The sequence below is a fragment of the Camponotus floridanus genome, unplaced genomic scaffold, assembly GCF_003227725.1.
Source record: "Camponotus floridanus strain SB8 unplaced genomic scaffold, Cflo_v7.5 scaffold68, whole genome shotgun sequence".
Classification (NCBI taxonomy): Eukaryota; Metazoa; Arthropoda; class Insecta; order Hymenoptera; family Formicidae; genus Camponotus; species Camponotus floridanus.
Window position 1 is genome coordinate 843,552 of NW_020229836.1, and position 15,949 is coordinate 859,500.

At 37.2% G+C, this 15,949-nt stretch overlaps 4 protein-coding genes across 4 annotated transcripts in view; 2 read left to right on the top strand and 2 right to left on the bottom strand.

Annotated features, from left to right (window-relative positions):
* Window positions 1–6,380, top strand: part of LOC105258561 (zinc finger CCCH domain-containing protein 13) — a 107,226-nt gene extending 100,846 nt beyond the window's left edge. The window contains exons 4-8 of the mRNA XM_011269891.3: window positions 1,861–2,076; window positions 4,123–4,283; window positions 4,515–4,726; window positions 5,347–5,622; window positions 5,968–6,380. Coding sequence (XP_011268193.1) covers window positions 1,861–2,076; window positions 4,123–4,283; window positions 4,515–4,726; window positions 5,347–5,622; window positions 5,968–6,155 — 1,053 coding nt within the window. The 3' untranslated portion in view covers window positions 6,156–6,380. The remainder of the gene's footprint in view (window positions 1–1,860; window positions 2,077–4,122; window positions 4,284–4,514; window positions 4,727–5,346; window positions 5,623–5,967) is intronic.
* Window positions 6,381–7,777: 1,397 nt separating this feature from the next.
* On the bottom strand, window positions 7,778–9,397 carry LOC105258562 (transmembrane protein 234 homolog). The gene is made up of 5 exons (XM_011269899.3): window positions 9,252–9,397; window positions 8,655–8,758; window positions 8,382–8,533; window positions 8,132–8,291; window positions 7,778–8,058 (listed from the first exon to the last, which is right to left on the bottom strand). Exons 2-5 carry the CDS (start codon window positions 8,668–8,670, stop codon window positions 7,976–7,978), a joined length of 411 nt encoding a protein of 136 aa, XP_011268201.1. The 5' UTR covers window positions 8,671–8,758; window positions 9,252–9,397; the 3' UTR covers window positions 7,778–7,975.
* A 2,467-nt stretch (window positions 9,398–11,864) lies between these two features.
* LOC105258564 (intraflagellar transport protein 20 homolog) lies at window positions 11,865–12,986 on the bottom strand. The gene is made up of 3 exons (XM_011269903.3): window positions 12,838–12,986; window positions 12,154–12,308; window positions 11,865–12,069 (listed from the first exon to the last, which is right to left on the bottom strand). The coding sequence occupies exons 1-3, from the start codon at window positions 12,959–12,961 to the stop codon at window positions 11,956–11,958; spliced, it is 393 nt and encodes a 130-aa protein (XP_011268205.1). The 5' UTR covers window positions 12,962–12,986; the 3' UTR covers window positions 11,865–11,955.
* A 212-nt stretch (window positions 12,987–13,198) lies between these two features.
* On the top strand, window positions 13,199–15,073 carry LOC105258563 (BTB/POZ domain-containing adapter for CUL3-mediated RhoA degradation protein 3). Its single transcript, XM_011269902.1, has 4 exons — window positions 13,199–13,689; window positions 13,924–14,236; window positions 14,525–14,723; window positions 14,801–15,073. The coding sequence occupies exons 1-4, from the start codon at window positions 13,527–13,529 to the stop codon at window positions 14,990–14,992; spliced, it is 867 nt and encodes a 288-aa protein (XP_011268204.1). The 5' UTR covers window positions 13,199–13,526; the 3' UTR covers window positions 14,993–15,073.
* The last annotated feature ends 876 nt before the right edge of the window (window positions 15,074–15,949 follow it).

Sequence of the window (15,949 nt, forward strand, 5' to 3'; positions counted from 1 at the left end):
CATGACATTTGTAAATACGTCAAATGGTCCATGACATGTGAGACCTCATGACATCGCAAGAGCCTTTCGTTTATTCGAATAAAAATAGTTTAGATAAAGATATATATTTCCAATAAAAATTCTAAGATGTAATTAGTTAAAAAGATAGCGAGGTAAAAATTTCATGACATTTGTAAATACGTCAAATGCGGTCCATGACATGTAAGAGCCTTTCGTTTATTCGAATAAAAATAGTTTAGATGAAGATATATGTTTCCAATAAAAATTCAAACGAGGAAAAATTAATTAACGCGAACTCTAAAATGATAGATTATAAATTATAGACGCTCCTTATAGGAGTTCACCCACATGCATGGGATATCATGCTTCGATATCTTTCCGGTATTCTGATTTCATTGAAGAGTAGCGCGTAATCGTCCGTCGATTGCGTCAATGGATTCATGAGGGAGATAACATTCCGATATACGCTGCGATACTTCCTGTATGCAGTTTCCCGAGCGCGTTACGTGTGGCGACGGCTTCGGCGGCCTTCGACGGCGGCGATTACGATCGTCGGCGCGGTCTTTGGCGTGGATACCGATGAATAAACAGGGAGAGTCGTGATAAGCGCCCGGAGCCGTAGCACGCCAGCGCGCATTATACATACGCGAGAGCGAGAGTAAATGACGGAGGTGGCAGCGCTGATGATGGTGATGATGCAAAACGCGATGATAATAATAACGACGACGTGGACGTCGTCGGGAATGAAACGGACACGCGTCTGTCTGGCCTGCTCGCATCCTCCGCTTCGAGGGGGAGTTTTTTTCAGATCGAGCTTGGCCTCGGGAAGGTCCTCTGATGTATCTCGTGATTCTCGAGTAGCGACGAAAGGGAGAAAAAATTAGCATTAACATAATAAATAACGACAGCATTCAGCGCATTCTTATTTCTGTCAAATAAATTTTATAAAAGTTGGTTGTGTTGGAGGAAATTGCGAGATCAATCTAGGCTACACAGAGAAAAATGTATACTGTATTCGAGTAAATATTATTTATTTGAAGTATATCATAAGTTTGTATATCCGCAAATATATCACAAGTTCACCACAAGCATTAAATTTAATTGAATATATTCTGAATTTTAGTAAGTGCAATATTTTAGTCAAGAATATTAAATTAAAACAAAAATTTGGTTGGCTTGCTACAAGAATTGACGTAAAGTAAGTTTGATTTTTCTTTGATACAACTTTACAATATTCTTGAAGAGAAAAGAAATTCTTCTTTTGAGTACATGATAATGAGCTTTTCTAACACTTGTGATGAGTATATTTTAAGACTATTATCAAGAATATATTCTTTGTTGAAGAAAACTATTACTTAAAAAAAGAAGAATAAACTGAATAATTGCTTTTCTTGGCAGTAGAATGACATTTTTCTCTGTGTACGCGATTGGATCAACCCGATGATATAAGTTCCATTCAATGTTTCCTCACTATCGTATCTATTCGAAAGTCTTTATGCCAAACGCGTGCCGCGAGTGGAGCTCGTGTTTCTCACATATTGTTCGGGTCGATACATAGTGTACATCCGATCGTACGGGAAGACACTCGAGAATGATACGAGATGCTCGCGTGTACGGCATTTAAGATGACGCCAATTAGGTGGCTAATACGTTTCCCGTGTCCATTTTGTTCCGGCTATAAATTTCCCCTGGATTGGATAACGGTTGGAAGAACGAGCTATCGGGATCCGCGAAGTAAATCATGCTCGGAGAGGTCCGGATGGCGACAGCGAGGTTACATAGAATGTAATGGCGTTGTACGGAGATAATATGTACTTCGGAAGGCGCTGGATGTAACGTGCGATTTTTCTGTTTCGCCAGGAGGACTACAGTCAGCGCAGACGCTTATCGACACCCAGCGGCAGCCCGAGCCCTCCCAGACCGACCAGACTTTCAAGATCTACCGGGACTCTTACCAGAGAGGAAGAACCCTTCTGTAAGTCCGGCAATACCCTGACCAGGGACAACCAGACGCGAGGTGCGGAGAGCAAAGGCTGGTTCAAGTCCCTCTCGAGGAAAAATAAATCCAACGCCACGGTAAGTTTTTCTTATACTTTTTCAGTCTCTAATTTTTTAAAATTATATCACAAAAATTGATCGAGGATTATTAAGAAATATATCTGCGGAAACGTTATTATTCGATTGATGGTTAATTTTTTTGCGCAATAATAAGTTTAATCTACTTTTCTTAAACTTGAGACATTTAATCTTGTAAAAGGTCGAATTAAGAGGTTTAATGCATTTAATTTTCTCAAAATTTGCATACTAAATTCTTAGATTAAAGTGGAAAATCGCGGAAACCAACTCTACAATTAAAATTATAAAAGTGTTCAATATTCGCGATTGATCGATAGGTAAACGATTGCGAAAACTTGATAGAATGAGTCAAGTTTAACTGCGGCAGTTTCGTCCGGAATTACCTTATTAAGAGCCCGGTAACTTCGTTAATAACGGAATACCAAACATTTCCGTCGATTAACGTCATTCCGAATGTTCCGAGTTCGGGCGGAATAATTAAAACCGATGAGGTCCTCAGAGACTCGACGAATGATCTCTCTCGGAAACCGGCGAGAGTTCAAGTGGGCGAGGGAGGTATCGTATTCGATATCGACATCGTCGATCGGAAACGCGACAAATCATCCTCCGCGAGCCTAGGATCTTTTTCGTGGATATTATCCGATAACGAGCGGGCTCTCTCTCTCCTCTAGATCGTGCCCGTGGTTATCTCGCGCGCACCCAGGCCGGTACGCATTCATCAGTCAGAGCGCGGGTCGCTGCGCGGAGCCATTAAGGCAGCGCAACCTCCAATTACCGGTTTGATTAAATGCTTAACTAACTCCGCGCTCTGTAGTTTAATTTAATCGCGAGATTAAGTGCCGATCAGAGGAGGTTGCTTGCCTAGCCCTATAAGCCCGACCATCGTCCGCACGCCCGCCCGCGCGGGAATAATCTCTGTCAGGTCCCGATTCTCTCCTGTGATCTCTTAGCCTGAACCGGGGTGAGGGGAGGGGAGAGGGGAGGGGGAAAGATGCTCGCGCTCGCGCGCACAACTGTGTTGCCGCGCTGGAATACTCGCGCTCGCGCGCTCGTTCGAGATGATTGCGTGCGTATGAATCTCTCGCCGTGGACGATGATCTATCGGATGAGTCGGCCCGGGGAGAATCATGACTCATGAAGGCGCCGTGCGATGCAACCACGGGGGGAGGCCTCGCGATTTTTGCGAGCCACGGGAAGAATATGGCTTTGTACGCGCGATTTTCTGCCGGTCGGTCGAGAGGCGCGAAGGGGGCCTCCTGGAGTCCGAAAAATTCGCGACCGACAATGGACAGGCCCAGTTGTACGGTCGACTCCTCGTCGCTCGTCTCGGAGTCAATTGTCAAAGAGGAGTCGGGCTTGCGTTATTACCTCGCGTCGTATTTTATTTTCCTCGAAGCCCCGTTAGTAACTCGAAGCGTCCCTTAATCCTTAATCTTATTATCCTATAGAAAGGATAATAAGATTATTTCGAAGTACAGGCATGATAAAAAAAATTCTCTTTAGAATATATTCATATTGTCGCAGCATCGTATAAAGATGCGGATTATGTCTATTGAAAATCGATTCAAGCGGTATTTTGTTGAATTTCATTACAAAAGATTTGTCAAAAATGTTTGTGTCAAAAGACTTAAAAATAACGTGCTTGAAAAGATGTAAAAATTTCTTTTATTCTCAATTCTTAAACTTTTCTTAAACTTTTCTTATACCGAATAGAAGATTTTGAAGATTGATTTCTTTTGAAAACTTAGTTGAAACTATAGTCAAAGTTAATCGAGATTGGCAAAACCACCCTTAAAAGTCGGGAAACTGAAGCAAGTATGTGCTTAACTATGAAAATTACATATTACCACGGAATAATATATCATTACAGCGATACGTTTCAATCTATCGCACTCTTGCAAAATCCGTCTTCTGTTCATGAAATTACAACGTTCGATAAATCGATATTTGGAATAAGCGGGCGTAATTGTTATACGCAGAAATAATCTGCGCGCGCGGCTATATTTGGTCGAGATCATGAATAATGAAGCGTCGATAACTTTGCAGCCAGTGGATAAAAAGCCGAGAATACCCGAGAGCGAGATCTTGACGACCGGCACCGAGGATGAGGAAGCTTCCTCCGCGCCTGAACGAGTTTCCGTGCAAAAGAATCTCCGCTTCTTCGGCGATACGGATCAGGAGTCCGTCTCGTCCAACAGAGACCGCAGGTAAATGCTATAATACGAACCGTGTATACGGCTATATGCGATAAAATATTTTGCGCGCGAGTGATTTCAATGTTTGCTCTAATTAATTTTTAATTTATTTAAAATATCGCAGCTTTTTCTAAAGCAATTTCTTATGAAAAAGAAAATAAAACTGCACATATATCTGCTATATATAATTGAAAATAATTTTATATAATTTTTCTGTACTATCAAAATAATTACTTATTTCAGAAACAAACGAATTAACGACCACGCCTGCTCAAGACGTGATGTCACAAATTCAAACCGCCATAATTTAGGTATCATATCAGCACCGAGGAAACCTCCGAGACTCGCTGAGAGCGCGTTGTCCTCGGGCGAGAGCACAACGGGCGATAGCAGCCAGCAAAGTCAAAACTCTCAGAGATCACAAAGATCTGTTGTGTATCTTCATGCTGCTACAGGTATGATTTATTTATTTATATTTATATTTTTCATCCAGCATTTTATTTAGCATTTTTTAATAATTATTTTATTATATTATTTTTTCGTATTGCTATCTGTATATTCATATATACAAAATTTCCCTTAATAGTTTAAAAGATATTTGAAAATTCAAGATCCTAAACTTCATTCACATGTTAAAATTGTCAAATAATTTTCATGCTAGTAATTAAAAAAATTTTTTGCGTACCCGAGAATTGATATAATTTGTTATAAAAATATATATTGCCCAATTAAGTTTTCATTAAAGAAATATCGGCTCCGTTGTAAATTAATCCAAGAATATGTGTTTAAATTTTTGTAATATCTTATATGGCTTATATAACGTATATTACCGCTATCAGTAAAGGATATAGTCTATGACGTCCATTATTCAGTGAACGTTCGAAATTGTGTAACACCTGTTGTATTTGCGTCATAGAAAACATGAAAAGTCCCTTTCTTTCTCTTTCCGGTTAGCAGTTTAAAGTTATTTAACTAACGAGTTGAATTAATATTCGATAGTGAAAGTACGTAAAATGTCGTCAAGCATAACCGCGCTCCGTAATTGCGATTTAACTTTGATATATCTGCGTTCCAGTCGGCGAAATACCGGGTCCGAACGAACGACGCCGGGCGGCGAGTCGCGAGGAGTTAAATCGACCGTTGCAATCGCACACGAGAACGGTGTCGAGGAGTGTGAGCGTCCTTGCACCGTGGAAGCCGCGACATTACAGGGAACCGTTCGAGATCAACTACGATCAGCAACAGCATGCGAAACCGATCGCGACCATGAGACGCAGGCAACGGAGCCGCGAGACCCTCAGTCGCCGAGGAAAGGAAGCTCGGCGAAGCAAGGATAATCTTTCCAAGACGAGTAAAAAAAATATGTCCTATTCTCGAATTATACAAATGTCCTACCGTTAAATAAGATGTGTAAATAAATTCCGAAGGATTAAAGGAAATAAATATGTTTACTTTTGATAACGATAGATTCGTCCAATTTTTAATTTAAGACTTAATCATTAAGGCTAATTAAGTGTAACTATCTTATTTTGCAAGTTCTATTATATTAATTTTGTCTGCAAATCTTTAGCCTTATTTATAATATAAAGAAAATAATTTTATTTGTCTTGTATTAGTCTTAAATTATATAAAAAGTACGAATCTAATCTAAAAAATCTTAAAAATTGCGATGACAGAAAATAAACAATCATTGCAGGTACGATTAACCGCAGTACATTGAAATCGAAGGACAAGCAGAAAGTGGATAGAACCGTCTCCACGGAATCGCTGGCCACAAAATCGCGAGGTTCCAAACCGGAATTGAGCAGGTCCACGTCCGTGCCACGCGACCCGAATAAGAGCGCAGGATGGTTCAAGCTGAAGAGCAAGAAATCTCGCGCCTGAATTGGACGGCCATTGATCAATGCTAGTCTCTCGAGTAAACGTAATTCTCATAATCTCGTAGGCGATTAATATGCGTCGATATCCGGCACACGCTGATTATTAATGATGCGACTTATAGATATAATATACACCGCTCTTCTACTTTTTAACACACACGAGCATCGCGATCGCGCGGGTTTCTAATTTTTTAACCGAGTATAATTGCGCATAATTGCGGCAGTAACATGCAAATTAATTGTTATTAGCATGTTAATCGATTTCGCGAATTTATAGAATTATTTGTGTCGTCTAAGACACAAAAATTCTTATGCGTAAATATATACGTAATATGGAATAAATACACTTATCCAAATAGATACGTGCGGAAGCTTCGAATTCAATTGCTCGTCAAATTAATATTGTTATACTTTGCGCATATTAAATAAATATAACATTTCTTGTAACAACAAAGAAGATTGCAAAATCGAATATATATGTTTTTGAAGCATAAGTTTAAATACAAATTGTGTACTTTAAAATGAGAATTTTCTCAATATATTAAATATTACATTATTTTAATAGCCTTCTCTCTGCCAAATTTAACGAATTAAATTTGCCACACAAGATGAGAATGCATTTTTAAGACACATTTACATATTATGAATTAACATTTTGTTGCGTATTAACTTTTGAGTCTTCTCCGAGACTCGATAAAAAGTATTTTTCGCATTTCATATTTTCATATAATTATATGTGTTGCGCATATCATGAGAAATTAACGTGTCATTTCATTTTACCGTGAATCAGAGTGCCATCATCATTTTTTACCTTTCTATAATATATATGTACTTACTAGATAAAATTCAAGAGAAAATATTTTCCAGAAAATATTTTATTTTATCGCGACAATCGAAAGAATATAAAACACGGGCAGTTTGTATGTACGACAATAATCATTTTTCTGTGCATAGATCCATCTTGTTTTTGCATGTTTATTGTATATAAATCTTTGTGTTAATAATCGTAATTTTTAATTGATTCTTAATAGAACCTTTCTAAGAAACTCTTGTCGCTACATTTGTGGATTACAAATTATAGTTATATATTATACAGTTATATTGTTCGCAATATAACTGTACTATAGTATATAGTATAACTATAATTGCAAACTTTTATATGCAAACTTTTCATATTTAAAAAATTTTTTCTATTTCTGATAACATGTATGTAAAGGAATAAAACACGCAATGTTAAACATTATCTGTTATACTGTGATACGCTTTTGCGTGTGAACAAAGAGGTAAATTAATTATGGCAACATAAATAGTCATCTTGCACCATAGCGACTACTTCATTCCTACTTGGTGCTACTTACATGTGTATGTGTACATACGGATCATAAACAATTTGCATGTAAATATCATGAATATATATATTAACAATATTGTATGTAATTACCAATAAAATCTATTATGTATTAATATAGACAATACTTTTTTGTGAGCATAAAATGCGTTAAATAGCGTATAAATCCACAAAAACTGAGAACGTTATATTTTGTAACACAATTAATAAACAAAATGAAATAAATTAGCATATCATTAATAATAATAAAATATATATAATAATAAAATACATTGATATTAAATATATATTCCATGATATTTGTGAAATCAAGCATGATATCGCTTTATCTTGTTTGTTGAAATATATAATAATATATGTGTTAATCATTGTAGTACTCACATTATACAAGATGGGTGTAAATTAATTGACAGAGCTTATGAATGGATTGGAACAGGAAGGATAATGATGCATAATTGTTGTCTTAAATGTACAAGTCATGATTCCACAGTTTTATTCAATTTATCCCAGCAGCACAATGTTGTTCCAGACAGGATAAGTATCATTCCCAAATAAGTATCTGAAAAATAAAACAATCGGTCAAAATAAATAATACATCTCCTAAAAATAAAAATAATTTTATATATACTTACTTTTATGCACTTTTTCTTCACCAAGGAATGAGCCTGTCATTGCAGTGAATACAAAGGTAAGGGAATTTGAAACTGGCACAGCCAGAGATATGTCGGTGCTTTGCAGAGTAAGAAAGTACAACACCGAGCCGCACTGGTTGAGCAAAAATGGCAGGAGATACTGTGTAAAACAATAAAATCAATTATAAACATAAATCTTATAATATATAATTATTTGGTAAAATATACCAGAAACAAAAATATGACAAACTTTTAAATTGGTAACGAGAAATGCAATCTCTTTGATAAATTGCTTATAAACAGAGGTGGCTTTGACAGTCTCCAGACCTTGCGCACCTTTTTTCATAAATGGATTAGTGACTCCCCAAAGAACTGCGACAACACATAAATATAAAACAGAATCTGTAACATAAAGGAGATACACACGTTAATATCTTTCCATTTCTACTTTTTTATTTGCATCTAATAATTTGTAACAAAAAGAAAACAAGTGTGAAAGTTTATAAAAATTACAAAATCTCACCTATAGTAACTGCCATTCTTTCGTCGTTTATATAACGTTGAAAATATCACAGGCGTAATGAAAATATTATCATAAGAATTTATTTAATTCACGCGGCACGAATTCTGAAACACATTACAAATCGTGACAGTTAAAGATAGGTTAGGCAAATGCTCGATCATTTCGAGACTTTATGGCTCGAGATCGAAATCGTAATATTATTGTTTTATATATATATATATATAAACTAGACGCTCAATAAATTTCAAACGATCGACACCATGGACACGTAATGGACGTATATACATGGTCTCCCCCTATGGGGGAAAGTGAAGCCAACATTTAGAAAGAGACAGATAACCTAACCTAATCCACCTGTTCTTTATCTTTTTCTGCGCAGACGAATTACAAAAAAAACAAAGAGAGAGAGAGAGAGAGGAAACGAGCCCCTCTTTTCTCGCTCTCTTTCTAGATGTTGCTTCACTCCATTACATGGCAATTAAAATAAAGGACATTCGGAGTCCATGATTGACACGAAGAATTAACTCCCGCAAACGCGAACCGAAATCACAATATCAAAAAATCACAATATTTATACAAAATAATTACTATACATACATATTTAATACATCACGAAAAACCTCGATATTTTACGAAAGAATTTATCACACGTAGAGTCCTTTCCACCATAACAATCGCGATAAATGTCACGTAAATACGGAACGATAAAAATACGACCAACAACCGGCGAAGCACTGTAATTTGATCCGAGATTTATCGAAAAGCGATATAAAGTAGCGTATATTTGCGAAGAATTTTAAAATGGTCGAAAATAGTGGCAGAAATGCAGATATGCAAATGACATTCGAAATATTTTAGTAAATCTTAAAATAATCTAAAAATAATTAAATTATATATGTACATATATGCAGCGAATTATGATAAAATTACGAATTATTAAAAAATATGGCCGCCAAAATGGCAAAGCAAAGTGCAGCATACACACCTGGCTACGATTTGTATCTACTTTAGCGGGAAAAGAACGTGAAATAGACAAAAACGATTTCAAATGTGTAGAGACTCAGCAAAATATCGAAATTGCAGCCACAACGATGTTTTATGATTAAACTCGGAAAATAAATGTCGGAGATCTAAGAAACACTTGCAAGAACTTTTCACGCGCGAAGTTCTTTGTCGTCGCGATTCAAAATCTAGTGAAGAATACTACCATTTTATAAAATTCACTCTTTTTCTATGCTATTAAGGTGCAATTTCATTGACGCTAGAAACCAGCGGCAAATTAAAATCACTAGACTTTCTCTAGATTTGGCGTCAATAAAATAAAGTTCAAACAGTTTCAACTTTTTCAGTGTGTAAAGCGGCCTTTTCATTGACGCTACTTTTTAGCGTCAATGAAATTGCACCTTAACAGTTGGCAGCCCTACGAGATAGGCTGTGCAGCATATAACTGCGCGTATATAAAATAAATTTGAAATCGCTTCTAGCTAACCATCTTCACGCGATCGACTTTATTTGAATTGCACGACACCGCATCGAATTATGATGCGGCGCCGATTTGTTCGAACGTAATTCGGGACATCGCGATGCTGTATAAGCGTCGAATGAGCACAAATTGTCACGCAAATATGATAAATCACATCTACTCACCGTTCACCGGCTGTTCCACAGGCTGCTCCACTCGTTCGCCTCGGGACGTCCCATTCCGATCTTGATGCACACGATATCATCAACGCGAACGCGCGACACTTTATTCGGCACTCCCGATATTCGCTCGCATCCGATAATCATCATCAAGGGCGCAAATAATGCGACGCGACTTCGCTCCATCTTCGCGATGACGCCATCACTGAATGTCGTCAAAAATCGCTGTCGCGCGTTTCCATCGACACACTATAAAAGTCGCGCGATCATCCTTCGACACTTTCGATGCTCGTTCACTCGCGATATTCGTTTAAAAACGGTTAAAAGACACGAAAAATGCGGACGTACGACGATCCGTGTAACTGCGTATGACTCCAAGTCACGTATGACGCGTATGACGTAGCAGTCACGCGCCAACATGGCGGCCGAACCAGTGCGCACTGGTTCGGCCGCCATGTTGGCGCGTGACGTCACTGCGACGTCATACGCGTCATACGTGAATCGGAGTCATACGCAGTTACACGGATCGTCGTACGTCCGCATTTTTCGCGTCTTTTAACCGTTTTTAAACGAATATCGCGAGTGAAAGAGCGTCGAAAGTGTTCAAGGATGATCGCGCGACTTTCATAATATGTCGGTGAAAGTGCGCGACAGCTATTTTTCACAGTTCAGTGATAGCGTGATCGCGAAGATGGAGCGAAGTCGCGTCGCGTTATTTGCGCCCTTGATGATGATTATCGGATGCGAGCGAATATCGGGAGTGCCGAATAAAGTGTCGCGCGTTCGCGTTGATGATATCGTGCGCATCAAGATCGGAATGGGACGTCCTGAGGCGAGCGAGTGGAGCGGCCTGTGGAACAGCCGGTGAACGGTGAGTAGATGATTTATGATATTTGCGTGACAATTTGTGCTCATTCGACGCTTATACAGCATCGCGATGTCCCGAATTACGTTCGAACAAATCGGCGCCGCATCATAATTCGATGCGATGCCGTGCAATTCAAATAAAGTCGATCGCGTGAAGATGGTTAAGCTAGAAGCGATTTCAAATTTATTTTATATACGCGCAGAGCTGCACAGCTTATCTCGTAGGGCTGCCAACTGTTAAGGTGCAATTTCATTGACGCTAAAAAGTAGCGTCAACTATTGGTTGAACAAAGAAGTAAGTAGTTGCTTACTGTTTAGGTGCAACTGTTTAGGTGCAATTTCATTGACGCTAAAAAGTAGCGTCAATGAAAAGGCCGCTTTACACACTGAAAAAGTTGAAACTGTTTGAACTTTATTTTATTGACGCCATATCTAGAGAAAGTCTAGTGATTTTAATTTGCCGCTGGTTTCTAGCGTCAATGAAATTGCACCTTTACCATTCTCAAAACATCAATGCATTGTGTCCAGTCGGTTGATTGGCGAACACATTTTTATCACTATTTTTCACAAATGTAGTAATTGGATATCGCATCTAGGAATCTGTCTACTCAATGACTAAATAATCAATATTTTATTTTCAAATATATATTTATATGTAATGACAATTTTAGAATTTTAAAAAAGCTAAATCCTATAAATGTCGCTTTTTATTATAGTAAAGAGCAAGTGTTCAATAATTTAAAAAAAATTTATGAAAAAGTAATTAAAAGTTGAATACGTTAATGCAACGGTTTTAATTCACTGATAAATGTTCGATAGTTTCCAATTGTTCCATTTCTATCTTCTTTAAAGAATCGTATTGCACTCGTAATCGTTCCAGTTCCATGGACTTTTCCAAAATTAAAGCCTATAACAAGAAATAAGCTAATCGATCGAAAACAAATAATATGTATTATTATTATCATTAAAATCATTTTAATTATTTCCAAACCTGCATTTGCTGCTTCTGGGCTTCTCTTTGTTTCTCAATGGAACGCAATACGTTCCGTGCACCGATTGTTTTCATTTTCTCCTTTTCTACTTCCTTTCCCAAATCGTCCAATATTTTGATGAAATCATCGGAATTTTTCTCAAATTCGGTAATCTCTGCAAAGTGAAAATTTTCAATTATCATAATGATGGATAAATATTTTTAAAATAAAATTAAATTTATAACAAGCTTGCAATCAACTTGATAAAATAAATTATATATTTTTGTGTGTAATTTTAAGAACTGCTCGATTCTAATATCGAGTTAATTCATTTATTTCATATATCACATAACATTACGATATATTGGTTTGTATTGAATTTCCCATATGTGTAAAAAAATTCAAATTACATATATGTTTCGCGCCACGATGACCGATGGAATCCCACTCAGTCGCGAAAAAGCGTTCCAATTGACGAGATAAGATCGGTGTTCGTTAACGCAATCAAATGACGATAATTGTGAGGGAGCGGACGTGTATCTTTCTCGTGCAGATACTCATCGAATAAATAATGAATGCAGATACATGTGAATGGTGAGAAGATTCGCGCGGTCGGTAGAAATAATCAGGTGAGTGTCAAAGAGAGAGAGAGGAGCTAGAGTGACTTCGATAATATCGCTCGTCCGCGAATCAATATAACTTACTAGACACGAAATTTTGACACTCGTCCTTTAGTTTGTTAGATTGATTAGCCGCTTCTGGCTCTAAAACACGAATCTTGCTAAAATCATCGATGTAAATACCATACTTTGTCAATGAGTCCGCCATTTTCTCGCGTCTAAGATAATAAAATCACGTGAGGTTCATTCAGGATAATCATTCTGTATACTTTTTCATTCAGATAGTACAGCTGATTCTGATTGGTCCAATTCGCCGCCATTATTTCGAGTGTTCGACGAGAAACGTATAGATGCGATCCGCTGTTGCACGCGTTGCGACGCTCTTGACAGTTTTATAAACCACGATCAAGAGCTGCTGTCGCATTCGCCGTTAGTTCTGGTTAGTTCATAATAGCAGTACATAGTTCTCTGTGATGGTAATGAGCGGTAATGAATGAGAGAAAATGAAACGACGTGCGGACACGTCGAGAGCCGCGTCTCTTTCGCTTTCCCCATGTCAGCGAATATAAAGCGACAGCTGATCGATGCCACCTCGAGCACGCCCGTAATCGCGCCCTGTCACGTCGTCGTTTCGTCGCGAAAGTTTCTTTAGATATCTGTCGCTTGTATACACACGCAGCGTCTCTGATTATATCGACAAAATCGATATACGGCTCTTCTACGGTCGCGCGTCGTCGCGTTAGCACTCGCCTCGGCTCTGCCAAAAGTTCGTTATGTCGGGCGAGCACAAGACGGTAATTAAATATCCCTCGGAGTATGTCAAACTGAACATCGGAGGCTCGCTCCATTATACCACGATAGGCACTTTGCAAAAGCACGATACTATGCTACGCGCTATGTTTAGCGGTCGCATGGAAGTGCTCACTGACTCCGAAGGTGAGGTATCTCGGTGTCTTGACATCCTTGATATCTTTGATATATAATTTGAATTGTAATAGTCTTGAAATATTTTTAAATCGATAAACTGCAAGGCAAACTATGAAAAATATATTCCTTTGCTTGATCCCTTAGAAACGACGAGCTATTTCATCTGCTCTAAGAATATTTCTCAGACACTCGACTCTACATTTTATTTGTATCTTTTCATTTGTATGATTTTCTTTCTCATAGGCTGGATATTGATCGATCGGTGCGGCAAACATTTCGGGACGATTTTGAATTTTTTACGAGACGGTTCAGTTCCATTGCCAGAAAGCACGAAGGAAATGGCAGAGCTATTAGCTGAAGCAAAGTACTACTGTATCAGTGAACTGGCCGAGTCGTGCGAGCAGGCGCTCCTTCGAAAAGAGCGAGAAGCGGAACCCATCTGCAGAGTGCCCCTCATTACTTCTCAGAAAGAAGAGCAGTTACTCATAAGCAATACTACTAAGCCTGTAGTCAAGCTGCTCATTAATAGGCATAACAATAAATATTCTTATACGAGGTAATATAAAATGCTACTTGACAGTGGAATGTCAATGATATTTATCAATTTTTTATTTTTATCAATTTTTCTCATCTCTTATGAGCATAAATTAAAGTATAACGATGTAAAACTGACATAGTGTAAAGGCAATATTATTTCTTGTATAATTTGTAGATTAATAATACTTTAAATTCACAAAAAAATGATAAGAATCAGTGAATAAAATACATTACTCTTGATATAATACTTTATATATTACTATTGTAATTGTAAGCTTGTTAAAGAAAACTAATCAAATTTTCACAGTACATCAGATGACAATCTGCTAAAGAACATAGAATTATTCGACAAAATGTCGCTTAGATTCAGTGGTAGAGTATTATTCATCAAAGATGTCATTGGCTCCAGTGAAATTTGCTGCTGGACATTTTATGGACACGGTCGTAAAGTAGCCGAAGTCTGCTGCCATTCGATCGTCTATACGACTGATAAGAAGCATACAAAGGTAACACTAGACAGTATATACAATGATAAAATGTTCAATCATTGATATTGTAATTGTGTAATTAATGATACTTTTAGGTTGAATTCCCCGAAGCTCGAATATACGAGGAAACATTGAACATTTTGTTGTACGAGCATCGAAATGGCCCGGATCAGGAGTTAATGCAAGCAACGTCTTCGCGCGGTGTAGTACCCTGCACGTCCGACGAAGAGGAGGGTGAGCGTTCGGGCTTAGCCCGCCTTCGCTCCAACAAACAAAACACCAACTGACCCAGTCTTGTTCTCCTCAGTCCACCGCATACCGCGATCCTCAGTGTCGTTCGTTCTTTCAAGACACGAATCAATATAAAATAAAACAAAACACAAAGTATATTACATGATACTTGATCATCCTCGGTTGAATTTTTTTTCCTTTTTCGTCTCTGTGCGTGGAACACTAGAGGAAAGCTAGAATTAAACTTTTATCAGCTCACCTCGATACATTTCTTATATCACAATCTTAATTTCGCGCATAATTATATGCTCTGATTGTTGAAAATATCTATAAGCAAATACACGTAAAAACGCCAACCCCGTAATTAACGCAAAATGGAATGACAAATTTATGTGACTTTAAGTTTCTTCGTCCTTGCTATTCTTGCTATATAAACGTATTTATAAATGTACATAAATGTGCGAATAAGGGAATGGCATCTTTTATTAATTTCATTCTATAAATCATATAAATGTAAGCGTTCTGTGCGTTTACTATTCATGTGCCAAATTGTTACATTAAATTTGCGACAGGAATAAGTCCAAGTTGCCATTCTATGACTGAAAAAATTATTTATGAATTTATACTCTATAACAACTTTTAAGCAGTCACTTAGATTAATCAAATTGTTATGAGAAAAGATTTTTGTGCAAAATTAGTACTGCGTTGTTACCTGTTATATAAGTATTATTATTTTATTATTTTCATCATTATCATTATCGTTGTCTCGTCATCATTATTGCATTATGATAAATCATATCATGATTTATTAGTTATTATTACTTATTCCTACATCATTATTATCATAATAAATTTTTCTTGTGTTTATATATATTTTCTTATATATATAAATTATATATATAAATCTTATATATATAAATTTGCATAATTCCAATAAATGATTAAATATGTTATTTGCTTTATTTGTAAATCCAGAATTCTATTAAACTGCTTAAAGGATGATGTGGAGTAAA

Coding starts and splice junctions, on each gene's coding strand:
- LOC105258564 (XM_011269903.3), bottom strand. CDS start 12,961: ATGGCGGACTCATTGACAAAGTATGGTATTTACATCGATGATTTTAGC. Junction 12,309..12,837: donor GTGTCAAAATTTCGTGTCTA/GTAAGTTATATT, acceptor TTCACTTTGCAG/AGATTACCGAATTTGAGAAA. Junction 12,070..12,153: donor CCCAGAAGCAGCAAATGCAG/GTTTGGAAATAA, acceptor TTCTTGTTATAG/GCTTTAATTTTGGAAAAGTC.
- LOC105258562 (XM_011269899.3), bottom strand. Junction 8,292..8,381: donor TTCTCGTTACCAATTTAAAA/GTTTGTCATATT, acceptor TGTTTTACACAG/TATCTCCTGCCATTTTTGCT. Junction 8,059..8,131: donor TGAAGAAAAAGTGCATAAAA/GTAAGTATATAT, acceptor TTTATTTTTCAG/ATACTTATTTGGGAATGATA.
- LOC105258563 (XM_011269902.1), top strand. CDS start 13,527: ATGTCGGGCGAGCACAAGACGGTAATTAAATATCCCTCGGAGTATGTC. Junction 13,690..13,923: donor AGTGCTCACTGACTCCGAAG/GTGAGGTATCTC, acceptor TCTTTCTCATAG/GCTGGATATTGATCGATCGG. Junction 14,237..14,524: donor AATAAATATTCTTATACGAG/GTAATATAAAAT, acceptor AAATTTTCACAG/TACATCAGATGACAATCTGC.